General features: G+C 43.7%; 1 protein-coding gene across 2 annotated transcripts; it reads right to left on the bottom strand.

The window, feature by feature from the left end:
• Window positions 1-255: 255 nt before the first annotated feature.
• FAXDC2 (fatty acid hydroxylase domain containing 2) lies at window positions 256-18,363 on the bottom strand. Of its 2 annotated transcripts, XM_033140350.1 has the most exons (9): window positions 18,271-18,363; window positions 12,301-12,357; window positions 10,231-10,322; window positions 10,036-10,139; window positions 6,852-6,973; window positions 5,941-6,146; window positions 4,938-5,043; window positions 2,206-2,372; window positions 256-1,122 (listed from the first exon to the last, which is right to left on the bottom strand). In XM_033140350.1, exons 2-9 carry the CDS (start codon window positions 12,352-12,354, stop codon window positions 966-968), a joined length of 1,008 nt encoding a protein of 335 aa, XP_032996241.1. In that variant the 5' UTR covers window positions 12,355-12,357; window positions 18,271-18,363; the 3' UTR covers window positions 256-965. The 2 variants fall into 2 exon arrangements, with proteins under 2 accessions (XP_032996241.1, XP_032996242.1); XM_033140351.1 differs by lacking the exons at window positions 12,301-12,357; window positions 18,271-18,363 and adding an exon at window positions 10,474-10,597 and having other exon boundaries at window positions 257-1,122.
• Between the last annotated feature and the right edge of the window lie 673 nt (window positions 18,364-19,036).

The raw sequence follows: 19,036 nt of genomic DNA on the forward strand, positions 1-19,036 counted from the left end.
ATAGAAATTTTAATAGATCATATAGAGTGATAAAACTTTACTTTCCCCCTTTTTTACAGTTATGCAGCACAAGAGGCTCTTGCTATACAACAGCATGATGACTGTTCAGTAGAACTACTCATTCAGCTTGGGAGATGGCAGATTTCAGCCCCCTGCTTCTGAGATTAGGAATACCGTATTTTTCCATGTATAAGACACCCCCATTATAAGACGACTTCTATTTTTTTAACCCAAAATTAAGAAATTAAGTTGTTTAGCTTTTGGGGTGTGTGGGGGAGGTCACTTCCACCAATTGCTCACCCACCTGCCCGCCACTGCCAATCACTTGCCACAGCCACTGCTGATCACACACCTCGCTGCAGCCAATTGTCTGCCCACTCGCTGCCACTAACAGCCCACCCACTTGCCACAGCTGCCAATCATCTGCCCAATCGACACTGCCAATCCCCTGCTTGCTGCTTCCATTAATCGCATGTCTCCCCCCCCTCTGCATTCACTATCTGTGTACAAGATGACACCCAATTTTTTAAAAGCAAAAAACATCATCTTATACACGAAAAAATATGGTAAACGCTCTTGATTGTCCCTGCTCTTGGTCCTTTGTTGGGTCAGGCTGAAATTCTAACTTGGAATTCTATGAGAGTGAGTTGTTTTCTGTAGGCCAGAAAGTATATTCTCTCACCTTCAGCACCCTTTTGTTATACAGTACTTTTAGCTGTTTGCTTTCCTTGGTCAACCACAACCATTTCTGTAGATGCTGCCATTCATTCCTCTTCTGCCATGGTGTTCTACAAACATGAGTGTTATCCTGATCCTTTTCAGAAGCTGTGTTATAGGTCAAGCTGTCTCTTGCCAATGAAAACATGAAACCTGCCACAATAATATTGTTGAGTGCCTAGCGAGAAAATCTGGTATCTCCTGATTCTTGTGATTATCTTGCGAAGGAAATAATCTGCACTTAAGGGTCACTCTGATTTCTTAGGACAATCAGGAATGCTTTCAGTGAGGGGGGTGAGGCTCAACAGAAGGGAGTGTCTCTCGTAGGCCTTTGTTTGTTTGAACAACAGATCTGTTCCATGCAGGCGGTCCAGCACACCCAAGACACCATAGCACTGATTGAATCTGGTGAAAAATAAAAGGAAATAATTACATACTTTTAATGGTGAATGATGTAGGCATTTCCCTTCCATTAGACAATGCCCCATTCCACCCTGACCTAATCGTTTACATTTTGAACCTCCATATTCTGTACCATATTGCTTTGAAGCCCTCTGTCATCTGAAAGCAGGATGAGGTGGGGGGCCTTGCATGTTTAAATTTTCTAGTTTTAAATAGATGTGTTTGAGCAAGAGTGACTTGTCAGGTTTGTGAATGTTTTATATGGAAGGTTTTTATTTATTTATTTAGAAACCCCAAAGTTTTTTTAAACATCCCCCACCCCACAAAAAACCCAACCCCACAAAACAGCGATTTGCATTTGGAGGGAAACTGTCTATTGCTGCTTCCCCCACCCCCAACACAAATAACACTGGGAATGGCTTTAGTTGTAAAGAGCATATTGCAAGAGTGAAACACTGCTGTTACTGAAAGTAGAAACACTACCCTTAACTGTAATGTGACTCATAGAGCCAGAGTAGGAAATCAGTGGACCTCTAAATGTTGTTGAAGCTCAATTTCTATCATCCCTGATCATTGGCCATGCTGGCTGGTGCTGATGGAAATTGGCAGTGATCTGGAGGGCCACAGATTGCCTTAGAGGTAATATTTATGAGAGTGTCTGTTGGGGAATATTTCATCCCAAGGATAGCAATATAGTTTGCCTAGACCAAATCCATTTCTGGCAGCGTGAGACCAGTTACGTAAAGTCACAATAAGTAGCTGAGCACTGAACGCAGAACAGTATTCCCCCCCCCCCCAAAAAAACAAGATATGCCTGAAGATTTTGAGTACTGTACTTTCATATGCTAGGATAATAGTGGGTTTGGAGGGAGGGAGGTATGGAAAGCATTAGAATAGGTATTACAGAGATGCTGTGGCGAAAAGTTAGAATCTTCTTGTGTGTTGAACTTCAGCCAAGGCTTAGAGAACGGTCCTAAGAATGCTGGCTAAATTAAGCTAAGTCCGTTCCAGCAGCTGTATGCATCAACCCCCCCCCCCCAGTTCTGAGTGAGGGAAACGTGGCCTGTAAGAACAAAATCTAATTACTTGAGATGATGGAAGTCATGGAACTCTGGTGAGGGCAGGAAAGGTAAATGGTAGCCACAGTGAGAAATGGTGGTGGCCAGAAAGGAAAGGGAGTTCCACGCCATGATGGATGTAACATGAGATCCCATGAGGATTGGGCCGGTCATCACAGGCAGCATGTTGGAAACCTGGAATGTAAGTACAGATTCATAATGGTGAAAATGTACACAGAAAATATTCCTAAAGAGAGGGCGGCGCTGGTGAGCTTCAAAGATTGACGCTCCACTGTTTAATGTGAAAGAGGAAGCCGTGTCAAATTAATGGAAGGAAGAACCGTAGGCCTGGTCTCCCTCATACTTCATTGATATGCCAGGGTGGGTGGGTAGCAATTGAAGTCCATAAGCGGGAACAGGAGACTAGTAGTACCTTTTGTATGCCTTATTTTACACCATCTTATTCCTAGAACCATGATTGGCTTGTGTTACTTACTTTTGTCTGACATACCGGTATCATCTATTCTTCTCTCAGCCTATTGTGAGAGAGCCTTTTTGAGGAGCAGAGGAAAAGGAAATCATTATGGATAGCTCAGTTGGTTAGAGCGTGGTGCTGATACCACCAAGGTTGCAGGTTCGATCCCCAGATGGGACAGCTGCTTATTCCTGCAATGCAGGGTGTTGGATTAGATGATCCTCAGGGCCCCTTCCAACCATAGCTGTCAACTTTTCCCTTTTCTTACGAGGAATCCTATTCGGAATAAGGGAATTTCCCTTAAAAAAAGGGAAAAGTTGACAGCTATGCCTTCCAACTCTTTAATTCTATGATTCCTGTAACCCCTCAGATTTATTTTAAACAGTCAAAGGAGACAGGTTCTTATAAGATCACCTAAGTTGCTGCCTAATCCTACTAGGGTGAGCTGAGTCACTTTAGAAATCTTACTCAATAAGGAAAGCTGTTCCAACTCAAATGGGCAGACCAGTTCACTTGGCCCCTTCTTCCCTGTGGATATGGCCAGCCAGGAGCAGTGGCTTAGAGAGGTCCTTAAGAATGCTCACACTTCAGCTCTCCCCACACATTTCCATTATCTGTCTTCTGTTCCCCCAAAGGCCATCTGTAGTCAGCTACCTGCTGGTCTTTCACCCATTAGGTCATCCAGCTGAGTCATTCAGTTCCTCCCACTTTTCCTGAGATACTTGAGGCAGCTTCTAGCTCCCTGGCAGAAGTGCACTGCAGAGGGTTTTCAATAATTACTACTACTATCCTTGCTGGCTAAAGGGGTCATGTTGCCCAGCTGCAATAAAACTAATTTTTAATATCCCCAAGCAGACAACCAAGGTCTCCTGTGAAAAGAATGGGAAATGCAGTACTTAAACTTGTTCGTATATTTTAAGGGACAGTAGCTCCACCCTAGGGACACGGGTAGCGCTGTGGTCTAAACCACTGAGCCTCTTGGGCTTGCCAATCAGAAGGTCGGCGGTTTGAATCCCTGCGACAGGGTGAGCTCCCGTTGCTCGGTCCCAGCTCCTGCCAACCTAGCAGTTCGAAAGCATGCCAAAAAAGTGCAAGTAGATAAATAGGTACCACTCCAGCGGGAAGGTAAACGGTGTTTCCGTGCGCTGCTCTGGTTTCGGTGTTCCGTTGCGCCAGAAGTGGCTTAGTCATGTTAGCCACATGACCCAGAAAAACTGCCTGCAGACAAACACCGGCTCCCTTGGCCAGTAAAGTGAGATAAGCTCCGGAACCCCAGAGTCGTTCGCGACTGGACTTAACTGTCAGGGGTCCTTTACCTTTAGTTCCACCCTGCCTTAAAGTAGAGTCCTACACCCTAGACCATATTATTTCAGTTATAAAGCAGAGGTGATTTTGAGAGTCATCCTCCTGCATCTCTTTTCACTGTGGTTAGTGAAAGGGAATGTCTGACTGGCACCTCATAGGAACCTTCCTGAAGTAGACGGGACTGCCTCTGAGAAGAAGATCCACAGGTAAAAACATTCTTTTCTGTGGTCTCTGTACAGTTTACAGATTTTATGCCTATGCAGAGGTATATTGGAACATTTTCTTTTTTTAAAATTTGATCACTTAGCAATTGTCTAAACCACTGAGCCTTTGGGGGTTGCTGGTCGTAAGGTCGGCAGTTCGAATCCAGGTGACAGGGTGACCTCCTGTTGGTTTGTCCCAGCTCCTGCCAACCCAGCAATTCAAAAGCATACCAGCACAAGTAGATAAATAGGTACCACTGTGGCGGGAAGGTAAATGGCGCTTCCATGCGCTCTGGCACTCGTCATGGTGTTCCGGGCACCAGAAGAAGTTTAGTCATGCTGGCTACATGACCCAGAAAATCTGTCTGCGGACAACCGCCACCTCCCTCGGCCTGAAAGTAGAGATAAGCACCACACCCCATAGTTGCCGTTGACTGGACTTAACCGTCAAGAGGTCCTTTACTATCAATAATCAACAAAACTCAATTTTTTTTTACTTCATTATGCAAGGAAATTTTCAGTTGACACAAAATTGCAATATTTCTACTAAAAATATTTCAAAACCTACTTGAATTTTCTTTTGCAGGAGGTAATTATTTTTTCAATAATATTTTATCATGGGCAACCAGTTTTCCCAGAATAGTCACTTGCCAATATTGTCCGTAAATAAGATGTTGTCTTACCATTATAACCTAATCCAAAACTTTATTAAGCTATGTACCTCAGGTGTTTCAATGGGTCATTAGACTTTCTTCAGCTGCCAGTTGTGGCACTTACCACATGCTCAATTGGATGAGCATAGATGGAAACTACACCAATGGGAGCGGTCCATTCATGATGCTTTTTATGAATGTGTTTGTATAGGAGAGGGTGATGAAAAAGCCTGCAGGTGAAGAAGCAGAGAAAAATGTGCCATATTTTATCTGTGGGCAGAACAGCTGGTGTTGAGGCACCATGCAAGGCAGCTACCATATTTACTCGAGTCTAATGCACAATCAAATCTAATGCGCACCTCAATTTTCAGAACCTTAAAGCCAAAAAGAAAAATTACTGGTGAATGTAAATGTGCCATCGAATCTAATGTGCACCTTAATTTTCACAATGTAATTTGGCCAAAAAGGTGAGCATTAGATTCAAGTAAATACAAGGGGATGGGGATAACAGCATGATTACTTCGCACTGCATGTGCAATTGTGGCAACTACACTTCAGTAAAACAACCACCACAACTATCTACAGGTAATCTATCACATCCTGTTAGCTATGTTTAACTAGAAAATCACTTTTTTGAAGAAGTGGAAACTGCAATCTTAAAATGCCAGTCTAAATCTAGCCAGTAGGATAAAGGTAAAGGTAAAGGGACCCCTGACCATTAGGTCCAGTCGCGGACGACACTGGGGTTGCAGCGCTCATCTCGCTTTACTGGCCAAGGGAGCTGGCGTACAGCTTCCGGGTCATGTGGCCAGCATGACAAAGCCACTTCTGGCGAAACCAGAGCAGCACACGGAAACGCCATTTACCTTCCCGCCAGAGCGGTACCTATTTATCTACTTGCACTTTGACGTGCTTTCAAACTGCTAGGTGGGCAGGAGCTGGGACCGAACAACGGGACCTCACCCCGTCGTAGGGATTCGAACCGCTGACCTTCTGATCAGCAAGCCATAGGCTCTGTGGTTTAACCCACAGCGCCACCCACGTCCTAGCCAGTAGGATACTGCACATTATAAAGCCAACCAAGGAGGGGAGCCCAATCTGTTACCTCGATGTAATGTGCGCCTTACCGGTGAGAGTAATAGAAGAGAATTTCCTCCAGTAGCGTAAAGATTGCCAGCTCGAAAAGAAACCAATGGAAAGTTGGCAAGTGCAAACTGCATGGCTCCCCCCTCCATTTCATGATAGGGAGCATGAGGATAATCATGGGCAGAGAGATGAATAAACTGTTGAACAGGGCTGTGAGTATGGCATTCTGCAGTTTTTTTCTGTCCACCTAGGGGGAGAGGCAAAATGAACCTGGGTCAAAATGTGGAACAGCACTGCCTATGCTGGGATGAACATCCTGCAAGCCTGGAAGACCCTTGGCTACAGTTAGAAGCTTTAAGTGGCTTTTCCTCTCTACTTGCCAAATAAAAAGGCTTTAAGTTCTAAATCTTCAGTCATTGCATATTCAGGCTTCATGGGCCTTGTGGAGCAATTAGGATAAAGGCACAGGAACAAACACTGATGCTTTTTTGTAGGACTTGGAAACAGTTCCCTTTTATTGAAAGTGCATCTTCTGTTAGGACAATTGGGACGATAAATTTACCCACCACTATAAAGAAAATGTTGGAATAAGTAGTGGCCACTCAAAATGCCACCCCCTTCCGTTCCAATTTCTAAATGCCTGCTGAAAACATTTTTATTCCATCAGGCCTATGCAGGGAGTTGAAGCTCACTATGAATGTGACCTTGGGCCAATCACTTTCTCTCCTCAGTCTACGCTATTGCACAGAGCTAGCGAAGGGAAGAAGACTCTTTCTGGAGAAACAGATAAAAATAACAAAATGATATCTACCCAAATCAGCGTATTTTTAACTGCTGGATGCATCCCCTGACTGAGGCTAGAAAGGCTATCTGGGGTGGGGAGGAATCAACAGCTCCCACTCAGAACAAGCAAACAAACAGGGCTGCCATATTTGTGCAAAAAAATACCCACAGGATCGTTCTTTCCCAACTGAATGCGGTATCGGGTGATGAAACTCGGCTTCCCAGTCGCATCTGCTACCATCAAGATTCCATTGAAGCTCCAGAAAAACAGGGAAGGAATTATTCCAGCGTCTGTAGTACAAGAAGAGGGAAAGAGTGAATGGGGACAGGAGGGCTTCTTTTGGCCTCAGACACGAGAGATGGAACCTTAACTTCCTAATCTGAGGACAGCAGCTCAAAAAGAAAAGGATAAGAAAGAGCAGGAAATGAGTAGCATGGGAAGACCAGTCAAAGTTGTTGCTTAAATGGACAAGCGGACGGGAGAGACTAATTGTGTCAACAGAGAGCACTTGAGCAATTACTAGATACTCTTACATTCACGCCTGATGTTTCACAGCAGGAGTGGGGAACTTGTGGCCCTACAGATATTATTGGAGTATAACTCCCTGAGCATTGGCCATGCTGGCTGGGGCTGATAGGAGTTGTAGTCCAACATCCTCTGGAGCAAGGGTCAGCAACCTAAGGCCCATGGGCCACAAGCGGCCCACGGGGGTCATTTAACTGGCCCATGAGCCCCCTCTGAACTGAGCCACCCGCTCGGCGACCCCCCCCCCCCGCGCTGCACTAAACCAGCACAGTGCAGTGAGGGTACTCGCTTCCGCGGTGCCGAAGACCACGTCTGCGCATGCACAGACACCAAAAATTGCATATGCAGACACCAGAAATCGCAGGCGGACGCGTGATCTGGCCCACGCTGGGATCTCCGCTAGAGTGAACCGGCCCAGGCAAGTTAAACCTTGCCGACCCCTGCTTTGGAGGGCCACAGGTTCCCCTGCTATTTGCATTATACCAGTGGGCTACACAGGAAGAGATGCAAAGGGTTCCTTGGTGAGATGCATCATCATCATCATCATCATTATTATTATTATTAGCCCACCCATTATAATAATACAGCAACAAAACATCAAAAATTAAAAACTTCCCTAAACAGGGCTGCCTTCAGATGTCTTCTAAAAGTCAGATACAGTGGTGCTCCGCTAGACGAAAATAATTCGTTCTGCGAATTTTTTCGTCTAGCGGTTTTTTCATCTAGCGAAGCGGCAATGACAGCCGCGCTCCGCTAAACGAAAAAAAAGACAGATTTTTTTCGTCTTGCGAAGCAGCCCCATTGACTTTTTCGTCTTGCGGGGCAGCTTCCGCTAGACGAATGCCGTTCGTCTAGCGAGTTTTTCGTCTAGCTGGGCACCACTGTAGTTGTTCATTTCCTTGACATCTGATGGGAGGGCGTTCCATAGGGCAGGCACCACTACTGAAAAGGCCCTCTGCCTGGTTCCCAGTAACCTCACTTCTCACAGTGAGGGAAATGGCAGAAGGCCCTCGATGCTGGACCTCAGTGTCTGGCCTGAACAATGGGGGTGGAGATGCTCCTTCAGGTACACTGGGCTGAGGCTGTTTAGGGCTTTAAAGGTCAGCACCAACACTTTGAATTGTGCTCGGAAACATACTGGAAGCCAATGTAGGTCTTTCAGAACCAGTGTTATATGGTCTTGTCGGCTGCTCGCAGTCACTAGTCTAGCTGCTGTATTCTGGATTAGTTGTAGTTTCCAGGTCATCTTCAAAGCATAGCTGTCAACCTTCCCTTTTTTGCGGGAAATTCCCCTATCAGTACTATAGTCTATAGTATAGTACTGATAGGGAAATTTCCCGCAAAAAAGGGAAGGTAAAGGTAAAGGGACCCCTGACCATTAGGTCCAGTCATGTCCGACTCTGGGGTTGCGGCACTCATCTCGCGTTAATGGCCGGGGGAGCGGGCATACAGCTTCCAGGTCATGTGGCCAGCATGACAAAGCCGCTTCTGGCGAACCAGAGCAGCGCACAGAAATGCCGTTTACCTTCCCACCGGAGCGGTACCTACTGTATTTATCTACTTGCACTTTAAAATGCTTTCGAACTGCTAGGTTGGCAGGAGCAGGGACCGAGCAACGGGAGCTCACCCCGTCGCGGGGATAGAACCGCCAACCTTCTGACCAGCAAGTCCTAGGCTCTGTGGTTTAACCCACAGCGCCACCCGCGTCCTAAAAAAGGGAAGGTTGACAGGTATGCCTTCAAAGGTAGCCCCACGTAGAGCACATTGCAGTATTCCAAGCGGGAGATAACTAGAGCATGTACCACTCTGGTGAGACAGTCTGTGGGCTGGTAGGGTCTCAGCCTGCATACCAGATAGAACTGGTAGAAAGCTGTCCTGGACACAGAATTGACCTGTGAGTCCAAAATAAGTCCCAGGCTGCACACCTGGTCCTTCAGGGGCACAGTTACCCATTCGGGACCAGGGAGTCCTCCACACCTGTCTGCCCGTTGTCCCCCAACCCAACCCATATCATCAACATCAATAACACAGCAATAGTTTTTGTACTAGAAGCTGACTCTTGTCCTCTTTACCTCGTAGCAACATAGCTGAACTATCATTGTCACTTAAGCTTTGTGAACATTCTGAATAGAGACTAGATGCTATACATTGCAGGGGTCAGCAGGGGCCCGGTCCACTGTCCCTCAGACCTTGTGGGGGGCCGGACTATATTTTTGGGGGGCGGAAATGAACTAATTCCTATCCCCCACAAATAACCCAGAGATGCATTTTAAATAAAAGCACACATTCTACTCATGTAAAAACAAGCTGATTCCCGGACTGTCCGCGGGCTGGATTTAGAAGGTGAATGGGCTGGATCCGGCCCCCGGCCCTTAGTTTGCCTACCCATGCTATACATAAATATGGATTCAGAGGTCCCTGACCACAGCCCCACACTTGTAAATTAAGTCAGTTCACATAATTCTACATGTGAAGGAAAGGAAGAATAGGGACAGTACGTATTATTGGTCAATTGGGAAGTTTTGCCTAACTTGGATTCAATGGGGCACATGCCCAATGGTAAACAGGTATGACAAGGTATTGTATTACAAGAATGCTTTTATATTCGAAACCACCCTTATACATAGGTAAGAAATGAGCCCATTATTACTATTATTAGTATTCCTGCCTTTTCCCCCAATTTGAGACTCAGGCAGCTTACACAGATAAAATAGAACAAGCTAAAAACATAGAAAAGACCATAATTAAAATGGAATTAAATACTAACAGAATTGAAAGAGCCATTAAAAACACAGACAATAACTGACTTCAGTTCAAAGTGACTCACAAACTATGAAAATCGCCCATTCATTTCTCCCTAGTAGGTGGTACAAGTTCTCCCACTGAGTCTGCCAGAACAAGCCAGAGGCTCCCCAGAATTTCTGCAGGTGCCTGAAACACAAAAGCGATCCTGTGACAATAGTAGTTGCCACTTTCCTTTTGGCCAAACCATTATTGAGCTCCAGGGACCTGGTGGACTTACCATGTGACTGAGTTTCTGAAAGCAACAAACACGAGCAGGGCAGGACCCAGTATAAAGGCAGCGATCTTCATCGAATCCCAGAACTTCCATACCTGAGAATACAAGAAAACACAAGGACATATTCAATGTCAATAAGCCAAAAAATGGAGAGAATGAGAGGCACAGAATATGGGAATCTAGCAAGTATGAATATACTTTTAAAGGAGTTATATATAAAACCTTGGAAAGGTTGACACAACTTACACCTTGCTCACCGACAGGCCAGAACACTTTCAACTCTCCCAAAAGCTGCTGCTCTTTGCCTTGGGGAAAGACAGTGGGAAAGCTCTCTAGGTGTTTGCTCCCAACTTCCTTCCATGAACGCCAAGCAACAATTAAGTATTATCTCAGTATGCAGAGAGTACTGTTGTGAGTTTATAGGGTGTGAGGCAATAAAATTAGAACTAATTAAGGGTTGGAGAGTTAACCTGTGCCCTGGATGCAGCTCATGTTGATTATTAGGGAAGCAAAGCCTGGTGATGACCTGGAAGATGAGCCATTAAACCAGGCACTTAAAGTCCTAGAGCCCCGCCCTGAGCCCTTAGCCAGAAAGACAGTGCCAGTAAGCCAAAGGAAAAACAGTTGTGCTTTGCAGGCAGTTTCCAAGCTCTAGAAAGGGAAATCAAAGCAATGTGGGATGACAGTTTGAATCCAAGCAGCAGCCATGGAAGAAACAGAACCTGCTTGGAGGGTAATATTTTGAACCTCTCCCGGAAGCTGTACGCCAGCTCCCTTGGCCAGTAAAGCAAGATGAGCGCCGCAACGCCATAGTCGTCCATGACTGGACCTAATGGTCAGGGGTCCCTTTACCTTCAATGTAGGCTCAGGTACGTATATACTGTATGTGCAAATAAACCATATATTATAAAGGCACCACAGTCCCCGTGGTGCCTCATTTCCTAAGGATACTCATGCCCTGGGTTAAGTGCCTAGACCCCTGGAATCTTGCACTGCTGCGGAGATTGGGGTGGTGTGTCACAGGATTGTTCTGAAATGTTGATGAGAAAATTATTTGGAATAAGCAGTGGACTTTAACACCAATTCTATTGACCGGAGAAAGTGACACCCGAGTTTAGTTTAGCTTCCATTTCATCAATGACACACACACACACACACACACACACACACACACACACACAGCATAATTAAATGGATTACTACAGGGCTTGAGCTTATCTGCACTGTTATTCAATATCTATATGAAGACACTGGGAATGGTTATTAGGAATCTTGCTGGGAGGTGCCCTCAGAATGCAAATGACAAGTTTCTGCAGTATTGCTGGGACACAGTGGTGAAATGGAAGAAAAACAAGCTGAGCTTGAATCCTGGAAAGAGAGGCATTGTGGGTAAATCGCTTCCACGTCCACGAAATTGGTCAACTGCCTACCTACCCTGGATGGGGTTGCAATGCCCCTGAAGGAGCAGGTTCACAGTTGGGGGGGGGCTTCTGGATCCAACTCTGTCATTGGAGGTAGCCTCAGTGGCTAGAAGTGCCTTTTACTAACTGAAACTGTTACAACAGCGATGACCATTCCTGAACTGGGAAACTTGGCCACAGAAGTTTATGCATTGCATAGTTCAAGACTGGATTACTGTAAGGTGTTGTATGTGAGGATTCCCTGTCACCTCCATTTAGTGCATAATGTTATTGTTTTATTCTGTTTGTAAAACTCTTTGAGGTTTTTAAATATATATATACAATTATGCATTAGATAGCTTTCCATTGTTTTTATTTATTTCATAAAATATATCTTGCTCTCCCTGCCCAGATCCAGGCCTGCAAGCCCCAAAGGAACTGTTACTGTGTATTTTAATTCTGTATTGATTTTGTAGTTGTAAACCAGTTATATTTTGGAATATAAGTAGTATATAAATGAATAAAGAAAAATAATGCGGCAAATTCAAAAGGAAGTACCAGGAGCGCACTCCTTTGTAGCTATGGATTGAATTCTCTGCTTTTGGAATTTGGCATCTTTCCCTATCAACTTTCAAACTGTACCATTGAAAGCTGTGGGAGTGGTACCTTTTACCTTTCTCTGATGTCCTCGAGGGCTAGGTTCCCAGAATGTAGGACCTCCCTTCATAATCTGAAATGCAAATCAATACACAAAATTAAAGTGAAACTGGGACTGAAGATAAGGATTCATGTCATATAATCAGATTGTGCCAGTGAAGGCCATGGGGTCAGCAAACTTTTTCAGCAGGGGGCCGGTCCACAGTCCCTCAGACCTTGTGGGGGGCTGGACTATATTTTGAAAACAAAAATGAACAAATTCCTATGCGCCACAAATAACCCAGAGATGCATTTTAAATAAAAGCACACATTCTACTCATGTAAAAGCACCATGGAGGCCCCACTAATAACCCAGAGATACATTTTAAATAAAAGGACACATTCTACTCATGGAAAAACACGCTGATTCCCGGACCGTCCGCGGGCCGCATTTAGAAGGCGATTGGGTCGCATCTGCCCCCCCAGGGCCTTAGTTTCGGGGACCCCTGGCCTATACAGTGGTACCTTGGGTTACAAACACTGCTAACCCGGAAAGAGTACCTCAAGTTAAGAACTTTACCTCAGGATGAGAAAAGAAATCGCGCGGTGGCTGCGGGAGGCCCCATTAGCTAAAGGGGTACCTCAGGTTAAGAACATACCTCTGGAACGAATTAAGTTCATAACCAGAGGTATCACTGTACTCATCTAGCAGCACAGCATGGATTGCTGGCGCCTGGGACGGTTGCACCCCACTCCCAGTAGACTGGGCAGCTGGGGTTGGGGTGCGTACTGAGCCCACCTCCAACAGTCTCCTCACCAATCCTAGACCAATCTTCCCGCTGCCACGCCTCAGCTGCCAGGGTTCCTTGCCTGTCATGTGGGCACCTGATTGCACCCCTTCAAAAATGTTGGCTCAGTGGAAATTAAAAGAGTATGAAGAGACAAAAGGATACGCCCAGAGTTCGTTACATTATAGACAATTAAATGAAATGTACAAAGAAGATAACAAAAAGGGTTCAATTATACAATTTCGAGATTCCAAAAAGAAGTGATAGAAGAAAAGGTAAAGCTGTTGAAAAAAGCTTACAGTATTTTGTTAGAATGGGAATCGAAGGAGGAGGAGGTTAAATCAGTAATGATTAAATGGGCTCAGGACTTTGGGCATAATATACAATTTGAGGACTGGGAAAAGTTGTGGAAAGTGAATTTGAAATTTACAGATTGTTCTTTCTTGGAGGAAAATTATATGAAAATGATGTATAGATGGTACATTACACCAGCCAAAATGGGGAAAATGTACAAAACTGGGACAAGTACATGCTGGAAATGTAAGGGGAAAAGAAGGGACCTTTTATCATATGTGCTGGGAATGTAGAGAAGTGAAAAAATATTGGGAAATGATTTATAATGAATTGAAAAAAATGTTTAAAATGACCTTTGTTAAAAAGCCAGAAGCCTTTCTATTAGGGGTTTTAGGACAAGATATACCAAAGAAAATAAAGAACTTATGTATGTATGCTCTAACTGCGGCAAGAGTTTTGCTAGCACAAGGATGGAAGAAGGAATAAACACCAATGAAGGAAGAATGGCAAGAAAAATTGATGAACTATGCGGAGCTGGCAAAACTAACAAACAAAGTGGGCGAAAAGGACAATCAGGACTTTAAGGAAGATTGGGAATTGTTCATTAATTATTTGAAAAAACAACAATCTGGCAAGATTTGAATAAACATGCACAAACTTTATTAACAATTAGGAGTTTGAACATCAGGAGAACAATATTTTAAATTGTGTAACACGCAGAAACAATATTGAATCATTAAAACAGTTAATGGAGCTGGGGAAGTCCTAGAGGGGCGGAGGGGGAGGGGGGAAATTTATGGTATTGTATTGTTTGATAATTTGTATTGATTTTAATTTTTTCTCAATAAAAATTTATATATATAAAAAACCAAAAATGTTGGCTCAAGGCCATGGCCCCAATACCTCCCCCACACTACGCCTCTGTAATTATCAAAACAACGCCATCCTTCAAAGAGTACACAAATCCATTCTCATCCTGATAAACAGAACATGTCTTGATGAAATTCCCTTGCAAAATCCATTTCTTACACAACGCTCCACAAGAGTTTTGAAGGAAAGCCACTCCTGCTCTGTAACTGGCATTCACACCCATGTTGCCAGCTGTGTTTTGCCTAGCAGGTGCCTGTGGGAAGCCAGTAAGCAGGGTATGAGTACTGTAGCCCTCTGCTGCTCACATTGATGTTTTAATGTGTTGTAAACCGCTTCAAGATTTTGGGAGAGATGATGATGATGATCATCACCACCACCAAAAAGATGCCTAGATACTCTGTTGTGGCGACTGTAACCTAGGTTTAAGTTGCCATTTGGTGATTAGCTTATATATCTGTGTTTCTAACACTGTTCACACATACTCTGTGTCAGTGCCACTGGGGAGAGAAAAATCATTGGACATCTCTCAACAAACAACCATCCCTTAGCATTACACAACCGCCTTCTAGGCAAAACTATAGCAGCTTTCACAAAGAACAAATTCATATGCATATTTCCCCATTTCTGCTATTGTCTCAGATGTCCATTCGTGATTCATAAAACGATGCACACCCAAGGTTCTCCTATGTCTCTTCATATATACAGCCATACTTTGGAAGTCGAATGGAATCCGTTCCGGAAGTCCATTCGACTTCCAAAATGTTCAAAAACTAAATTGCAGCTTCTGATTGGCAGCAGAAAGCTCCTGCAGCCAATCAGAAGCTGAAGCCCTGTTGGACGTTCGGGTTCCAAAAGAAGGCTCGCAAACCGGAACAATCACATCCGGGTTTGTGGTGTTCGGGAGCCAAAACATCTGAGTTCCAGGGCGTTCAGGATCCAAGGTACGACTGTACTTAAGAATGTGGGTTAGACAACATGAACATTTGAGCATGTATGGTGGACGCTAGGGATGTCATTTTGAAGATATGGGAGTAATTTATTTTGTGAACGTGCGTCATACTCTCTCTGAATCCGGAACCTTTTGCAGTCCCCTCTCTGTCAACGGAATTTCAAGGACAAAGCAGAGAGCAAAATCAGATGCATTTTCAAAGGACCAAAGAGAATATATTATTTCCAGAATATATTATTTCATAACACAAACACACGATGTTGTTCAATCAAGTATTCCTCAGAGTAGACCCATTAAAATTTATAACATCATAAGATCACCCTGGAGAATAAGTGGTTGGCCTAGAAGGCATAGATGTCTGGTCTGATTTTTAGTATACTTTCAGAATACAGAACAGGGATTTTCAAAGGACCACATCTAACATGCCCCCAGATCAGGTGAAAGTCAGGTGTTGGTAATCCTGACAGAAATACAAGGTCAGGGAAAAGTGCAACCTCCCTTGTTTCTGCGCTGTTTCTGCCAAAAACTGTCTGAGAATCCCAAAGGCCCATAAAGTGACTACTGACTTGTTTTCTTCTGAACTTTGTGCTCTGTTTGCTGACTCATATTTTCTGAGCCAAAGGGCTTTTCACTAGAAGGAAAACTTTAAAAAGGGAAAGGAGAAACTGTTCTGGTATGGACACATCTGCTAAAACATGCTCAATTACATAGATGAGCCCTAATCTTCCTGCTGAAGTAAGGCTTTTCTCCCCTTGATTAAAAAAGACCTTTTACCTCATTTTCCATGTCCCTTTGGCCATTATACTGCCTTTATCAATGCAGATTGCATTGCTGTGCTATCTGTAAATATAGATATGTTATCTCTGAAATACTAGCTACACTGTTTGCTTCAAGAATGTGCATACTTAGCAAAAATAAATATATCTGGAAGTTTACATTTTCTACCTGATCCCTTCATTAATTTCTCTAAGAGTCAATGATGAATTCCTGTTTGGGAGTCAGGGGCTACTTAGCTAACTCCTTTCTATTTATAAGAGGGATAAAAAAAAAACTATCCCACGCTAGCAAACAGTAACAGAATGGAAATAAGTGCAAATACTTCTTTGCTTATTCCTCTGTCTGATACATTTGTCATTTAACAAATTTATAGACCATTTCATGACATGAAGCCTTCAAAGTGGTGGACAAGATAGAAACAGAAGGAGACCAAACACATGCTCTAAAAACAATAATTCCATCACTAAATTCTAAATAATAAACCCATTTCTGGAGACATCTCAGGGAAAGGCTTCCTAAAACAAAAATAGGCATCTAGTTTTGGTACCTGGGCATCATGATACCAGGGGGCTTTCTAATTTTGGTTGGTAATTATCTATATATGCAGGTATTGTTGTCCCTAGCATCATTAGCTGCTTCCTTCACTGCTAGCCAACATTTTAAATATCTTTCCATTTGTCCCTGTACTTGAACAATTCCAGGAAATCCATGCAACTTTCATTAAGGCAGTATTTCTGGGCTATCACATTTCCTCAGTATTCAAACAGCGATATGTTCCCGCTGATGTATGTTATGATAACATTGTATGTTAATGCAGTTTCAATTGCACCTTCCTACCCAACACCTCCATTCCATGCAGCAGAGTCAAAAACATTCATGGAATAATGCCTCTCATATCATTTGCAACTTGTGGCAATGCCTCTCCTGCCTTTCCAGTGCTGTTTTATGAACTATTTAAAGGTTTCTTTTCCCACTGGACCATTCAGCCGTGGGGCCCCTCCAGACTGGTGTTTATTCTGCAACATGCTCTTTTTGACACTATTGTTGTTGTTTAGTCGTGTCCGACTCTTCGTGACCCCATGGACCAGAGCACGCCAGGCACTCCTGTCTTCCACTGCTTCCCGCAGTTTGGTCAGACTCATGTTGGTAGCTTCGAGAACACTGTCCAACCACCTTGTCCTCTGTCGTCCCCTTCTCCTTGTGCCCTCAATCTTTCCCAACATCAGGGTCTTTGACACTATACAGGTGCATTAGTAGTGGATTTAATCTGCACAATTTACCGTAATCTAATCGCCTTCTTAATTTGCTGGCTGTCACCACATTGTTGAGAAACAAATGCCAGTGTAACCACCCAGTCTGCCAGCTTTCCTAACCAACAGCACACCCTTTTTATCTGGATTGAAGTTCAAGCTTGTTCCCCTTATCCATCTCAAAAGTGCCTCTGGACACTGTTCGAGATTTCCAACAGCCTCCCTGGACTTCTGTATCATTTGCATACTGATGTCACTGCAGCCTATGCCTCCTAATGGCCTCCCCCAGGGATGTCAGGTAGGTGTTGAAAAGCATATGGGACAAAACAAAATCTCCTCCTAGCTTAGCTTCATCCTTCGAGAAAGAACTAGAGTCACTATAATACTGTTAAAAAAATAAATCCTTCCAGTAGCACCTTAGAGACCAACTAAGTTTGTTCTTGGTATGAGCTTTCGTGTGCATGCACACTTCTTCAGATACTCTTACCAAGAGCAAACTTAGTTGGTCTCTAAGGTGCTACTGGAAGGAATTTTTTTTATTTTTTATTTTGTTTTGACTATAGTAGACCAACACGGCTACCTACCTGTAACTATAATACTGTTAGTTTAAGTTGGAATAAGTATTCTGACTTTCAAATTGCAAAGAAATATTACAAACTGGCATTAAAAATATACTATGCGTCCTTCCCCCCCCCCTGACTCTACGCTCAGCTGACAGAAATTCTGAGAATTTACTGCTTTACAAGGAACTGCCATGGGAATAATAGTCATTCTCTAATACAAGCCTCAGTGAAATAAATGAGAGATCTGAGTAGGCAGTTTGTACTGGAAAACGTCGGGTTTACTCAAAAGCAAATCCCACTGAGTTCTGTGTTACTTACTCCCAAGAAAATAAGTATAGGACTGCAGTCGTCACACCTATCACTAGTTACAAATCTGCAGAAGCTGAATTATCCCCGTTTCTCTCTCTCAAGGCAATGCAGCTACTATTCTTAAAATAAATTTAGGTACTCCAGAGTGAAAGCAACTGTTTTAATTGCGCTTCCTCCGTTCCAATCTCTTGCTTCCTGGCTATTTACCTGACCAACTTCTGATCGCCAAAGGAACCGGCAATTATTTCTGCCTTCTGTCTTGTCTGTTGTTGTTGCTGGCTGCTGAATTCAGCGAGCTGAAGGAAAAGGAGGAGGGGCGAGCCTGCAAGCAAGCAGCTAATTGGCTTCTTTCCTTAAACATCATGCATGGAGTAATTACACATGAAGTAACAGATACCCGGTACGTCCATTATTAGTGCTGGCAAACATGAATGGCTGCTTATGTAAGAGGTTATAGCAACATGTGATTCGTGTATTAGTGTGTCAACAGTTTTCAGTAACTTCCCCCCTTAAGTTTAAACAATGTAAGGTCCCCCCTCAAATATTTCAGGTCAAATAGCAGTGGTATAATGGGGGGTATTCACAAGGGGTACTCTGTTTTATTTGTATTTAGTAAACAAAGCTTTAAAAAGCATGCAAAATTAGAATGCTTTCTAGAATTTTGTCTGATGAAAACTGACTCTTTTCCTGGTGAAATTAGCACATGCAAATTAGCCCCTCTCCTTCAGCTGTGTGCAAACATATATCTACATACCTCAGAACTGTTTTTATCAGGGGGGACAATGGCATCAAACAAACAACACTGCTCCAGCTTTACTTAGGGAGCCTCATGTTCCTACACAGGAATTTCACTAAGGTTCCTTCATTCAATCTCCTTTTCCTATCTCTCCTGCATGCCTTCTATAGATCCTCATCTGCACTGGGTGCCTATTTGTTTTGAAATTCAAGATGATTTATAAAGCCTAAAAAGGGA

This window comes from Lacerta agilis, chromosome 2, assembly GCF_009819535.1.
Source record: "Lacerta agilis isolate rLacAgi1 chromosome 2, rLacAgi1.pri, whole genome shotgun sequence".
NCBI classification, from domain to species: Eukaryota; Metazoa; Chordata; class Lepidosauria; order Squamata; family Lacertidae; genus Lacerta; species Lacerta agilis.

Excerpts from the sequence above, each read along its gene's own strand:
- FAXDC2 (XM_033140350.1), bottom strand. The coding sequence starts at position 12,354 with ATGAAGGGAGGTCCTACATTCTGGGAACCTAGCCCTCGAGGACATCAG. Across the intron at positions 10,140-10,230 it reads TTCAGAAACTCAGTCACATG|GCACCTGCAGAAATTCTGGG; the intron begins GTAAGTCCACCA and ends TTTGTGTTTCAG. Across the intron at positions 5,044-5,940 it reads CTCTTCTATTACTCTCACCG|GCTTTTTCATCACCCTCTCC; the intron begins GTAAGGCGCACA and ends CTTCACCTGCAG.